At 37.5% G+C, this 14,410-nt stretch overlaps 1 protein-coding gene across 5 annotated transcripts in view; it reads right to left on the reverse strand.

Moving 5' to 3' along the window:
* The window catches only part of GPATCH8 (G-patch domain containing 8), a 107,314-nt gene that overhangs the window by 61,666 nt on the left and 31,238 nt on the right, over nt 1-14,410 (reverse strand). For 2 of the 5 annotated variants that reach the window (XM_019800217.2, XM_034641517.1), the window contains exons 2-3: nt 13,862-13,879; nt 11,650-11,722 (exon numbers count right to left, since the gene is read on the reverse strand). The exons of 1 other annotated variant lie outside the window; for it this stretch is intronic. Coding sequence is in view for 1 of the 4 variants with exons in the window: in XM_002919743.4 (XP_002919789.1) it covers nt 11,650-11,722 (73 nt within the window). In the remaining 3 variants the exon portion in view is untranslated. The remainder of the gene's footprint in view (nt 1-11,649; nt 11,723-13,861; nt 13,880-14,410) is intronic. 2 more of the 5 variants (XM_002919743.4, XM_034641518.1) reach the window with 1 other exon arrangement.

A 14,410-nucleotide genomic window follows, 5' to 3' on the forward strand; every position in this document is an offset into this window, starting at 1 on the left:
CCTCTGAACAAAAACTGCCTCTGGCTTACAAAATAAAGTTCTAACTTGGAGTAGTATTAAATCCTTCTGCATACAGTGTGGGTAGTTAAAAGCATAGTTTTGAAATGCAAAAAAACGATGTTTGAATTCTGATACCATCATTTACTGGTTGCTAATTCTTGGGCAACTTACTAAGCTTCTCTAAGTCTCAGTTTCTTCTGCAAAATGAGAATAACAGCAATTATCTCACAGACTTGTTGTAAGAATTAATTATTTAAGTGCTAAGCACACAGTAAACACTCAATAAGTATTTGGTTTGTGCCTACTCAAACCAAATTCCCATCACTGCTTTCTACTTATGGTTTCCAAACTGCTCTTGGAGACCTAGAACTCTGCTTCAACCAAAACAACTGTGTCATCAACCAACCCCACCCCACCTTTCATATATTAAAGTCCAACATAAAAAAAAAATATTTGTAGAAGTTCTTCTAAAAACAGTATGAAAGGGGGGTGGGGTGGGGTAACTGGGTGATGGGCCTTAAGGAGGACACATGATGTAATAAGCACTGGGTGTTATATGCAACTGATGAATAACAACTCTACCTCTGAAACTACCTCTGAAACAACTACCTCTGAAACTACATATTAACTGAATTTAAATAAATGTAAAAAAAAAAAAAAGAAAAGACAAATAAAAAAATAAAAACAGTATGAAAGGTCTACGGGCATTCCCTACTCCAGCCAGCCATGGAGTAATCACCTTGCATATATCAGTATCTCCTGTCTTTGGTAATATCCATTCCTCCCTCCTTAACACTTCACTATGAAGTTTTCCCTAGTCATTCCTTCTTCTGAGCACTTACAGCATTTACTCTAAGATTTCCCCCCCCATAACTCCTAAAATGAATAGCAAACTCTATGAGTAAGTGTACTATCTTATATTATGTATACTCTTCGTAATGGTCTCTTTAACATAAATATTCAATAAATGTGCAAATAACTCCATGTAATTCTTCACCAGTGCCTCCTTAAAAATAATCTACCTTGGCGCGCCTGGGTGGCTCAGTCGGTTAATCGGCTGACTTTGGCCCAGGTCATGATCCCAGGGTCCTGTGACCAAGCCCTGCATCAGGCTCCTTGCTCAGTGGGAGCCTGCTTCTCCCTCTCCCTCTGCTTAGCATTCCCCCTGCTTGTCCTCTCTCTCTCTCCCTCTCTCTGTCAAATAAATAAAGTCTTTAGATTTAAAAAAAAGGGAAAAAAGTAATCTACCTTGATAAAGTCCAATCTGCTTCTATGACTAGTTCACTCTGTTTTCTTAGTTAAAACGGGGGGGGGGTGCTGGGTGGATCAGTCAGAAGAGCATACAACTCTTGGTCTCAGGGTTGTGAGTTTAAGTCCCAGGTTAGGTGGAGAGATTACTTAACAAAATCTTCCAAAAAGATATATAAATAATAAAAGTTTACCCAGATTCACTCAAGAAAAAAAAAAAGGTACTAGAATGATAAAATAGCTTTCTATATTTAACTGTTCCAAATTGTCTTTTGAAAAATTTGCCACTTCTTCTCTGGTTATTTTGCCACAAACTTAACATACACTTAATGTCTTTTGATGTAGCCTTTCAATTTGATGATCTCTATACTAAGAAACAAGTAGTCCATACAGAATGTGAGTTCACCGTTTCCCCTTCTCCTCTCCCCCAATCCCTCTTTCTTTTTAATCTAGCCCTAAAGCCCGGACCTCTTACTGCAGACTGCCAATTCTAATTTTATTTACTAAATGGGCTTCCTCTTGTTCATATTAACAAAATCCCATTCAGACGGTCATAGGTTCTACACAATCTGTACCTTACCAAATTTGATACATGAATTACTAAAATTATGCTTGCTGCTGGCAACTGTGTAAAGACTTCAAAGATCATTTAATTAGCAGGGAAAAGAGGTAATTCAACTATAGGCTCCTTCCGCTAGACCAGCTTCAAGTATAACTAAGCCATTCTGACAATCCATACCTTCGTGCTGGGAGAGCTACATGTCTGTCCTCCCCCAACTACTCTTATTTCCAGTTACCAGCTTTTTCTGAGAAGAGCAAAGGTATACATACAGGAACACTGATTTCAAAGTCATGCTTATACTTGAATGGCAGAGACTCAGTAGCTACAGACCTGTCCAAAACTGTTCCTTCATTTATGAAACGATTACACTAATACTATTTCATTAAGTGGAACATTTAGATTAGAACCTGTCCAAACTGTCCCTTCATTTATGAAATGATAATACTATTTCATTAAGTGGAACATTTACAAAACATTTAGATTCTAAATCAATGTTTGGCATGTAATATGTACTAAGTGTAATTTCCTTTTCCCAAAGGAAAATAAATTTAAAAGGGAAAGTAATATAAAAGGACAACAACTGGGGCGCCTGGGTGGCACAGCGGTTAAGCATCTGCCTTCGGCTCAGGGCGTGATCCCGGCGTTATGGGATCGAGCCCCCACATCAGGCTCCTCTGCTATGAGCCTGCTTCTTCCTCTCCCACTTCCCCTGCTTGTGTTCCCTCTCTCGCTGGCTGTCTCTCTCTCTGTCAAATAAATAAATAAAATCTTTAATAAAAAAAAAAAAAAAGGACAACAACTGAGATTTTACAAAGACCCTAACCACAAATTTATCTTTGTCATTATAATATTAAAGGAAAGCTTACTGGGACGCCTGGTTGGCTCAGCCAGTAGAGCATGAAACCCCCGATTTCAGGGTTGTTGAGTTTGAGCCCCACATTGGGTATAGAGATTGCTTAAAAAAAAAAAATCTTAAAAAAGGGGGGGGGGAGCTTATTTTTCTCAACCAAAGAATGATTTTTCCCAGGAAGTCAGTGAAGTTTTAAAGATCGACATTCTAGTTTAACAATAAAGTCTATTTTTTTTAAGGGGGGCAGTCTTAAGCAGGCTCCATGCCCAGCACAGAGCCCAATGCTGGGCTCGATCTTACAACCCTGAGATCATGACCTGAGCTGAAATCAAGAGTCTGATGCTTAACTGACTCATCCACCCAGGCGCGCCAGTAAGTCTAAAATGTAGCACTACATATTTCTATTCTGTTGTAATAAATCCAAGTCTAGTTTTCCTTCAATCATAACATGTAGTAAGAACACTGCTATTACTAGCTAACGCAGGCCCTGCCCAACTATATTCACCATTTATTTGCTAACTGAAACTAGAGCGGGGTGGGGGGAAGGGACATATACATAAAAACAAAGAAACACACCCTACTCTATTACTCTGCTCTGATTTTTCCTACTCTTTTTCAAAGTAATTTTCTCTATATATACATTTTTAAAGTAGGCTCCATGCCCACAGTGCAGCCCAATGTGGGGCTTGAACTCACAACCCTGAGATCAAGACCTGGGCTGAGATCAAGGGTTGAACACTTAGCCGACTGAGCTACCCAGGTGCCCCAACTTATATATTTTTAAATAGCAATGTCAGTATATTACATCAAATTTTAAAAGAATACAATAAAAAGCAACTCAGTTTCCCTTCAGAGCCTGCCTTTACAAGGATTTTTCTCTGCATAGTCAAGAAAATACAAACATATGGGCACCTGGGTGGCTCAGGGGATTAAGCGTCTGAGTCTGTTTCTCTCTCTGCCCCTCCGCCTACTCATTCTCTCAATCTCTCGCTCTTGCTATCTATCATAAATAAAATCTTAAAAAAAAGAGAAAAAATATAAACATAAATACACAGGTATACCTCACAGAAGGTACCTGTTTACGGTTTCATAGTAGAATGCCTCAGTTCATGGCTCTCACCACGATATTACTCAGCCAATGATTTTATATAGTAAAATGTTTATATTTCATTCTCAAAAATCTAATTCAGCATTTTTAAGAAAAAGATATGTGAGAAATCTAGAAATACATTCCACATACACTAGTAGAACTTTGGAAAAGCTTCTTAAGTATCAACAAAAGGGACAGACACGTTACTACACAAACATATTAATCATTTGGCAATAAGGAAGAAATGTTTAAGCACTTTATATCTTAGCAATTTTTTAAATTATATTTATATATTTTTAGTGACATTTTTATGTATTGATTTGTGACAAGAGAGAGTGCATGCACACGTGTGCATGCACAAGCAGAAGGAGCAGCCGGTGAGGGAGAAGCAGGCTCTCTGCTGAGCAGGAAACCCGATGCAAGGCTCCATCCCAGGACCCTGGGATCATGACCTGAGCCAAAGGCAGACGCTTAACTGACTGACCCACCCAAGCGTCCCCACAGCAATATTTTTTTTATTTCACAAATGTACAGCTATATTTTGAAAATTGGCTGGGGGTTTTGGGGTTGACAGGTAACTTATTTTAAATAATGGTAAATAGGTACCTAAGGTCTTCACACAAGTAGGTGGTCTGATTTTGGGGAACAAAATATTGATTTTAAGCAGGAGATGTAGTTCTATCAGTGTGAGTGTGTGTGTGTATCTATGTATGTAATTTAACACAAATGGAAGTTTAATATATACCACACACTGTTCTGTACATTGTTTCCTACTTAATGTACCGTGGAAACTGTTCTACATATACCAAATACATACTAAACTACTTCAATCCTTTTAAAGCAGCATGATTTCCCTTTATACAATTTTAGTATTCTATTTCTTCTAATCCAAAATGCCATTAACCACAAAACACACTATTTTATATGCCCGAAAGAAATTAAGAGCTGCCAATTATAACTACAAATGCCATTAACAAGATGCATTTAATCTTACCTTATAAAGATATGAAAAAAATGTCTTGGAGTCAGTGAAATACAGTGGACTGTTTCTAATCTTTAGTTACCACAAAATAACATGATATAATAACCTCAATCATACATTATTTTGTGCATTTCGAAGAGTAGTGAAGAACAGAAAATTAGGATTGCTGACCCCAAGAATACATGCATTTTATTTTATTTTATTTTTTTTATTTTTTATTTTTTTAAGATTTTATTTATTTATGTGACAGAGAGACAGCCAGGGAGAGAGGGAACACAAGCAGGGGGAGTGGGAGAGGAAGAAGCAGGCTCCCAGCGGAGGAGCCCGACGTGGGACTCGATCCCAGAACGCCGGGATCACGCCCTGAGCCGAAGGCAGGCGCTTAATGACTGCGCTACCCAGGCGCCCCCTACATGCATTTTATTTTAAAAGATTTATTTATTTATTTGAGGGGGAAGAGGGAGAGGAAGACAGAGAACCCCAAGCAGACTTCCCGCTGAGCATGGACCCCCCCACGATGCAGGGCTTGATCCCATGACCCTGAGATCACGACCTGAGCTGAAATCAAGAGCCAGATGTCCAACCGACTGAGGCACCCAGGCGCCTCAGGATACATGCATTTTAATCATGAAGTAATTCACACTGTTTTCTGCAGTGGTTTATCAATTTATATTTTCACTGGCTATGATGTAAATACCTGTTTTCCCAAAATATGACCAGGCTAATTTTTTTTAACCTTTCCAATGCAAAAGTGAAAAACTGTACCTTATGGTTTTTAAAATGCGTATTTCTCTTACGAAAAGAACTGAGAGTATTTTCATACAGTTAAAGATCATTTGCATTACTTTTTAATAAACAAGGTCCCTATCATTTCCCCTTTCCTCTTTAGGCTGTAAGTCTTCACGTAACAGATAAACACATGAAGGAAATTTGTCCTTTGTCTATAATGAGATACTGCGAATATTTCCCCCAGTTTGTTTTTTCTTTTTGTTTTATTTACAATGAAATATAGTAAAATGTATCCTTATTTTAATGGCTTCTGGGTTTGGGGGTAAACTTAGAAAAGAACAAGTCTACAGCCATACCACCCTGAACATGCCCGATCTCATCTAAACTTAAAAATTTCCTCATTCCAACATTATTATTTTTTTAAAGTAGCTCTAGGCCCAACTTGAGGCTTGAACTCATGACCCCAAGATCAAGAGTCGCATGCTCTACTGACTGAGCCACCCAGGTGCCCCTCTAAAATTATTTTTAAAATAATAATTATCAGGGCACCTGGGTGGCTCAGTTAAACATCTGCCTTCAACTCAGATCATGATCCCAGGGTCCTGGGATTGAGCCCCAAGTCAGACTCCCTGTCAGCGGGGAGTCTGCTTCTCCCTCTGCCCCTCCCTCCCTGCTTGTGCTCTCTCTCAAATACATAAAATCTTTAAAAATAAATAAAATAAAATAAAATGAAATAATAATTATCCCAGTGCACACCCTTATGATCTTATCCATCTGGAATATATGTCAGGGTAAGGTAGCAGGGTGAGGATCCAACTTCTTTTTTCTGAGTGGCTATCCAGTTTTCCCAATGCCACTGTTTAGTGATTGGGGCTTTCCATAGATTTTGTAAATTAGGCTCAGAAGTGGCAATAACTAATGACCTCAGAATTACTGAAACAGACACCAAAATTAGGGGTTTAGGGACCCTAAAAGGCACACACCATTAAAAATACAGATCCGGAAGTCAATTATCTAGCACATACTGAGCACATTATAGCTACTATACTGTAAATTCCGGGAAATACAGACTAGCATGACAGTGCTTCTCTATTTTTTTTTTTAATGATATTTAGGTTTCTGATTAAGACCTAAAGATGGGGGCACCTGGCTGGCTCAGTCAGTGAGTGCGCAACTCTTGATCTCGGGTTGTGAGTTTGAGGCCCACAATGGGTCTGTATGGATTACTTAAAAATAAAGTCTTAAAAAAAAAAAAGGGAAGAGAAAAGACCTACAGATGAATTATCTCCAAATCAGTTAAAACATCTAAATATACACAATAGAGGTGTTATTTTTTTTTCCTTTTTTTTAAAGATTTTATTTATTTGACAGAGGGAGAGACAGCCAGAGAGAGAGGGAACACAAGCAGGGGGAGTGGAAGAGGAAGAACCAGGCTCCCAGCGGAGGAGCCTAATGCGGGGCTTGATCCCAGAATGCTGGGATCACGCCCTGAGCCGAAGGCAGACGCTTAACGACTGAGCCACCCAGGCGCCCCACACAATAGAGGTGTTAATAGTAAATGAGCATTTACATAGCATTATAGTTTCTATAAAGTGATTTCATCATTTATATTAATTTACTTCACTCCATAACTGTGAATAAATGAGCAAAAATTGTAATCCCCACTTATTGGACTGAAAAAATAACTCAGTGATGGTAACTTGTCCCTTTACTTAAAGTGGCAGAGCCAAACTCAAACCTGTATCTTATTATTTCTAAATGCTGCTCACACTGTCTTCATATCCTACACCAAGTACTTTTACACAAAACTAGACAAGATTCCCAACGCTCAAGGAACTTGGAGTGATTTGTCAATTAAATATTCAGATCGATCACATACTTAATTCTAGCATGGAAAGAGTACACAGAAGTATAAAACTCAAGAAACCTTCAAAGATCCACACAGTAGTTTAAAAGAGCAAGACTCGGGGAACAGGAACAATTTCTTATCTACTCTGTCCCTGGCTTATGCTATTTACAGCCAGTATAGCTAGGATGCATTATTAGCTCAGTAAATATGTGTTGGTTGTCTGGTATTGATTGAATATTCTAGACAGGGTGAGTGAGGTATGAAACAATATCGGACCCCATCCATTTTTCCCAGGGGCTGAATTTTTGCTTATGATTAAAAAAAGAAAATCAGCCAAATCTTCAGAAAGCATCTAGATAATGTAACAAAGGAAGTTAGGTACCCCACTTCTGGGCTACACCTACTGACTAAACATTTCACGGCAAAATAAAGATTTTGTGCTACATTCCATTTTAAAGCTGTCAGAAGGTTACACAACAATTTCAAGAAACAAATCCAGTCCAACTGCCACAAAATACAACTATCATTCATTGCTGCTTTATTCCAGATTAAATACATCCTCTGTCTCTACAATAAGCAATTGTCCATAATACTTCTCATCAACAGGCCTTTCTCTGTGTTGTTCTCTTCAGATACCTTGTCAACCTATATTTTCTACAAGTCTTTTTTTTTTTTTTTAGATACAAGCAGTCACTTATCTCCCACACACAAAAGTTCCTTTTTAAACTTCTGAAATATCTTAATACTAAGGAAGAAAAAAATGGTAAGAATAAAGGAAATTCAAGTACAAAAAATAAACCCAATTTATAAGGTACAATTTTCTATCCTACCATAGGTAATCTCATTCTAGAGTCAGCGTACCCTATTCCCCAATCTATCCAGGGACAAGGTATTTGCACTGTAGCCTCCAAGACTGACACTCTGTAAAAACCTTGGATGAATAATAAATAATTTTTATTTTGTAAAAGATTTTATTTATTTATTTGAGAGAGAAAGAGAGAAGGAGTAGGGTGAAAGGGCAGGGGAAGAGGGGGATGCAGACTCCCTGCTGCGCAGGGAACCAGAATAGGGCTCCATCCCAGGACCCTGAGATCATGACTTGAGCCGAAGGCAGACACTTACCCGACTGAGCCACCCAGGCGCCCCTGGTTGAAACAATTTTTAAATGTTAACAAAATATCCTGAAGAGATCAGGTTTAAATTTTAGTGGATGGTTATGTTAAAGATGTTAGTGCCCTAAAATCAAATAAAAAGGAGAACGGATAGAATTTACAAAGCTTTGAGCCCAGAAATTACATGCAGACACTAGTCTATGCAATACTAAAAAGGCATTATCATTTTCACTAAATTGACAGGGCTTTCTTCAGTGGTTATCCGTAGCAAAGGTTTGGTACAATGAAAAAAAAATCTGTCATGAATTACCTCATGCCATAAATGTGGCTACATTCTAGGTCATGTGGGTATTATAGAAACAACTATGCAAGAGAAGTATGCACACTGTTGAATATGACACTAAAAAAATAAAGACCCATTTACAAGACAATTAAACTCAGCCTTTAATGTTGGCAATAGAATAAGATTCTGTTCTTCTCAAGGGTAAATATACTATACCAGCCATTCAAAACATATGGGCTTTGCACAATAACTGTGAATTCAGTGAACACTACTGAACTGTACACTTTAAAATGGTTAAGATGAAGGGTGCCTGGATGTCTCATTTGGTTAAGCAGCTGCCTTCAGCTCAGGTCATGATCTCAGCGTCCTGGGATCAGGCCTGCATCGGGATCCCTGCCTTCTCCCTCCCCCTGCTCTTGTGCTCTTGATCACTCACGTGCTCTCTCTCCCTCTCAAATAAATAAATAAAATCTTTAAAAATAATAATAATAATAAAATGGTTAAGATGGAAAAAAAAGGTTAAGATGGTAATTTTATGTTATGTGTTTTTTACCACAATTAAAAAGAAAAAAAGAGGGGCGCCTGGGTGGCACAGCGGTTAGGCGTCTGCCTTCGGCTCAGGGCGTGATCCCGGCATTACGGGATCGAGCCCCACATCAGGCTCCTCCACTATGAGCCTGCTTCTTCCTCTCCCACTCCCCCTGCTTGTGTTCCCTCTCTCCCTGGCTGTCTCTATCTCTGTCAAATAAATAAATAAAATCTTTAAAAAAAGAAAAAAAAAAAAGAAAAAAAGAGATGGGCTTCAAATTCCCGTTGTAATTCAGATGAATAATGGGTGGTCTTATGATTTATTGAATGCTTACTCCATGCCTGCAACCATGGAGACGGAGTTAAAATATGAGGAAGACCTCCTCTTTTCAAGGAGTTCAAAGTTCAAAACACAACCAAAATTCCAAAGTATTCTTTTTTTTCTTTAAGATTTTATTTATTTATTTGATAGAGCCAGAGAGCACAAGCAGGGGGAATGGCAGAGGGAGAAGGAGAAGCAGGCTCCCCAATGAGTAGGGAGCCCGATCCCAGGATCCTGGGATCACGACTTGAGAGGAAGGCGGACACCCAACCGACTGAGCCACCCAGGAATTCCTAGAATATTCTAAAAGTAAAAATTAAAATTTTTTATCACTGAAAAACAAGTGAGTATTCAATTACCTCTACTTTCTTAAAATCACTCTCTCTCACTCTCTTTTCCTCTGCTAGGTGTACTTTAAAGTCTCTGATGCTTACAAATGAAAAATTCTGGGATTCAAACAGATTTGCTAGCCCCTATGAAACGCCCCCAAATTCTACTCCCTTGTGTGCCTGAACAAAAAGTAATGATCAACAATGCTCCTGGGAATCTCTGAATAGGAATGTAAAAATTGTAGGGAAAGATCAAATCCAGTCTTCAGATCTTCCTCCGAGCAATCACCTCCATTCAACTCAACCCAACACTTACAACTATGTAAACCACTGAGACAAATTCTATCCTTTCAGTCCTGATTACCCTCTCTTCTGGATTCTTACAAATCCATGGTCTCTGCCACACAAATTGCTCTTAATTGTATTCTTTGTATCAACTGCAATGAGTTCTTGTGCCACTGAGAAAACAAGTTTAATGGTAATCAAATCTTTCTGTCTCCACCCCAAAATAGATTAGTGCTTAGTAATAAATACTAATTTGAATAGAACTTGTAGAATTGTAATTTAAAAAGCCAAGGTTTTAGGGGCACCTGGGTGGCTCAGTCAGTTGAGCGTCTGACTTGGTTTCAGCTCAGGTCATGATCTCAGGGTTGTGAGATCAAGTCCCTCATTGGGCTCCATGCTCAGTATGGAGTCTGCTTGTCCCTCTCCCTCTGCTCCTCCCTCCCACCCCTGCTCTCTCTCAAATAAATAAAACCTTAAAAAAAGCGCAAAGGTTTTAAAGACTTGAACGTCCTGCTTTATGCCCTGTCCTGTGTACCTTAACACACACACCTGAACTGATTAGACTTCCCATTCCAACTGTGAAAATCTATCTCCAAAATTCAAAGAATTAGTCAATAAAAGTACACCTCTTCCCAAAGATCCCTTTATACAATGAGACACCCCCCCATGACCAGAAGTAGAAGTGCAGTGATTCCCGTCATTTCTGAGGTAGTGTTCACATCTGCAAAGAATGAACAGTAGCCTGTGAATATGAGGGAGCTAAAATGTGAATGGAGTTGGTTTCCAACTAACAAGAACTCAAAAGCAGAAATGTTAGTATTTTGTTTTTATCCAAATGATTACTATAGTTAAAAGAAAATAAAAATGCAATGAAAACTTTAAGCCATATACTTTCCAGAGCCTGCTCTGAACCTGAGAAATGGACCTCTGCTCAGAGAGCCACAGGAAACAAACTTCTGCTTCCATTTTATGTTTCGTGTGGGTTAATTCCTCTCTCTACTACTGCATGGATTCTAATTGCAGAGAAAAAGATCCAGGGCAATCACCAGCTTCAGGGAGAATTTGGAAAGGCAAAACTTAAATTCCGTTGTTGAATGGCTTTCTTTATAATACTGAAGCCACCATACAACATCACTAAATGACACAAAGGAAGCATACTCTGAGACTGTGTGTTTCTTTTACTCCACCCACCTACCACCCGCACCAAAAAAATTTAAAACCAGTCGAGCCATACATACACAATGTTTTTGACCTGAAAATATTCATGACACAGCAGCTTATTCTTGCAAACTATTAGCTTAATAGTAATTTAAAATACAGTTATAGGAAAAATATAGACTGTTCTAGGGGAGAAAACAGGGGGGAAAAGCCCAAACACTTAAAAAAAAAAAAAAAAGACAATAAATATATTCAGGCATAAGATCAAATAAAAAACATTGTTTTCTTTCTTTCTTTCTTTTCATACATTTAAAAAACTTACCCTGAAGAGATTTTCCCAATCCCTGGCCCAGCTTCCACCCATGTTTCTGGAGTAAGCGATGTCCAATATTATCCTGACAGACAGAACAGAGAGACAAACCAAAAATATTCCAATAATATATTCTTCCCTTCCTAGTGACATTTAAACAGGTGATGAGCAAGAGATAATTCTACATATATGCATGCAAAAAGATGCTAATAATAGGGTAAATGTGCCCAATAACAGGGGCATTAATGTAAAGAGAAATGCTGGCCAGTATTTTATATGGGAAGAACATAGAGGTAAGGGTCCTTTCTGATGGTGTGCTGGGCAACTTTTGTACATAACACTTTAAAAAGGAGAAAAAAGGGAAGGGGAAAAGGGGAAGAATACATTTATGAAGTTTAAAACTAACAATAAAAAGCATAAAATCAAGGTACTTATACAATCATATCCACCACCTAGACAGCACCACTTTAAGATTTTTTTTTTTTAAAGAAAATCTACACTGTGTTTAGTTATTTTGTTTATGTGTCAGGCTTTCATGATACAAAGTAAGTTGTAAGTGTAAGACTGCCCCACCACTAGAAATGAAAACACAATCAGAGCAAAATCCAGGCTAGACTTGATTGGTTTTTTTTAATATATATATATATATAAATATAAATATTTAACTAGCATGCAGCCAATATTAAACTGAAAAAACAGTGAGGTTAGTAAAACAAGAAATTAAATTGATTAAACAGAAAAATAAAATGAGCTCAAGCACAGACTGAGTGATGCATTTCAACATGTAATCTAACAAAAATGCTAAAATGTTAGAATGAAACAGGCCTAGCAATAAGTTAACAGTAAAGAACCATTAGTGCATGTAGGGGGAAAAAAACCAATATACATAATGTCTCATCTTCCTAGGAGCACATCAGAAAAGGTATTTCAATGTAAATTGTATGAAAAGACACCAGAAACAACAATTAATGTCAGCTTCTGTGTAAGGGTTCAGGATCTTAGAAACCTCTGCATACCTTTGTCCCATTTGCTTTTTACAAATATTGTGAAGGATGGAGACAAAACTAAAATAACCATTAACTACATCAGATAAAATGCTGCTAAACTCATCGAAAGGGAAACATTTTAAAATAAACACAAGAGTGTTCCATATGCATTAAAATGTAATTTATAGTACTAACCTGGTATCACCATTTGAAAATAATCTATTTCCTGAATCAATCTATAAAGCTAACGCCATAAATCGCTGCTTTAGAATCAAACATCTCTGTTAAACTGCTTTTTATCTTCTAGCTCCGTATTCAATGATAAAATGCTCTTTAGAATTATAGAAGAAAAAAAGTATTTTACTGTTAATCTTTTCAGACAATAAATTAGAAGAGGAAGATTAAGCCTCCCAATATTCTGTTTAAGTGGAGGGAGGGGGGACAATTTCCTTCCACAAGTTTATGACATGCAAACTGCAAATGGGAAAATTCGGCTGAGCAACTGATTATTTCAACAATCAGGCAGGGTACTTCTTTACACTTGATCTTAGCCAAAAGGCAGAGAAGCGATAGGCAGGGTACTTCTTTAAAAACAAAAAACAAGGCAAACGATAATGGAAAGTTTGTTTCAAAAATAAAATTTGTTTCTAAAACAAGATACTATTGTTTTAAACATATAGATACAAAATCAATATGGTGAACAAAAGGTCACTAGAAATTAGTTTTTGCCAGAAACTGAAAGAATCTGAACATGCTATGGTTATGTGTAATCTCAAGTGATGACTTCCACATTACTAGACACCACAGAAACTTAAAAAAATAGTCTTAATACAAGTAATGTCAGCAGAAAATGATGAAGAGGTCTTTATTATACTACTATAAATACAAACTTACCTGTACATAAAATCCTTATATCATAACTCCTACAAGTGAATAACTATGGAATGGACAAGGACAGCAGAATGACTCTAAGATTATGTAGTTGACTAAATTATTGTTTAATCTTTTCATAAGCTAATGTTATAACTATACTGGGCACAGAGATTTAGGGTATTAAACCATGCTGACAAAAATTGCTGCCCCCTTTTTTATTTAAGAAAACTCAATCTTTGGCTAAGTGGAGATGAGACATTATGCTGACTGTGTTATATTATGAATGCACTAAAATAAACAGACAGATGAAGCAGTATGCTATTCCAAAAGCAGTGCAAGTGGAGTGAAAGCATTTCCATACGAACCTGGCTTTAAAAACTGGGCTGTCAAAAGAACAGTTAAATGTAACACAAAGTAAGAAACTGTCCAATCACTAATGGTTGTTTTTTTTTTGTTTTGTTTTCAATTCACTGCTTGCAATTAATGTATTTATTAAAGAAGAGTGAAAGCATAAGTAAATTCACGAGTCAAGACCAGCTGAGAGATTCAAGAGCAGCGTGTTGTGACTGACAACAGTGAAAGGAAAAGCAAATGTTAAAGGGAGAGGAAGAAAAAAGAAAACTTTAGGATTATACACATTAGCACCACTTTTACAAAACCACTCAAGATGGCTGTCACCTCAAAAAAAAAAAAAAAAGCTATTGATACAAAATGATAGTGGCATTTCTCAAACTTTAGGTGAAAACTGTTCTTTAATTAAATTTATATTCCTAAGTATGAGTAAGGAACAAGATGTCAGGGTCTGTATTAAAATTATTACCATGCCACTCTATGTCCTTATGATTACAACAAAGGCAACAGAAACAATGGACATACCTCTCCCAGAACCTCTTCCCCTTACCAACCTCCTAGAT

Source organism: Ailuropoda melanoleuca, chromosome 13 (genome assembly GCF_002007445.2).
Source record: "Ailuropoda melanoleuca isolate Jingjing chromosome 13, ASM200744v2, whole genome shotgun sequence".
In the NCBI taxonomy this organism is placed as follows: domain Eukaryota; kingdom Metazoa; phylum Chordata; class Mammalia; order Carnivora; family Ursidae; genus Ailuropoda; species Ailuropoda melanoleuca.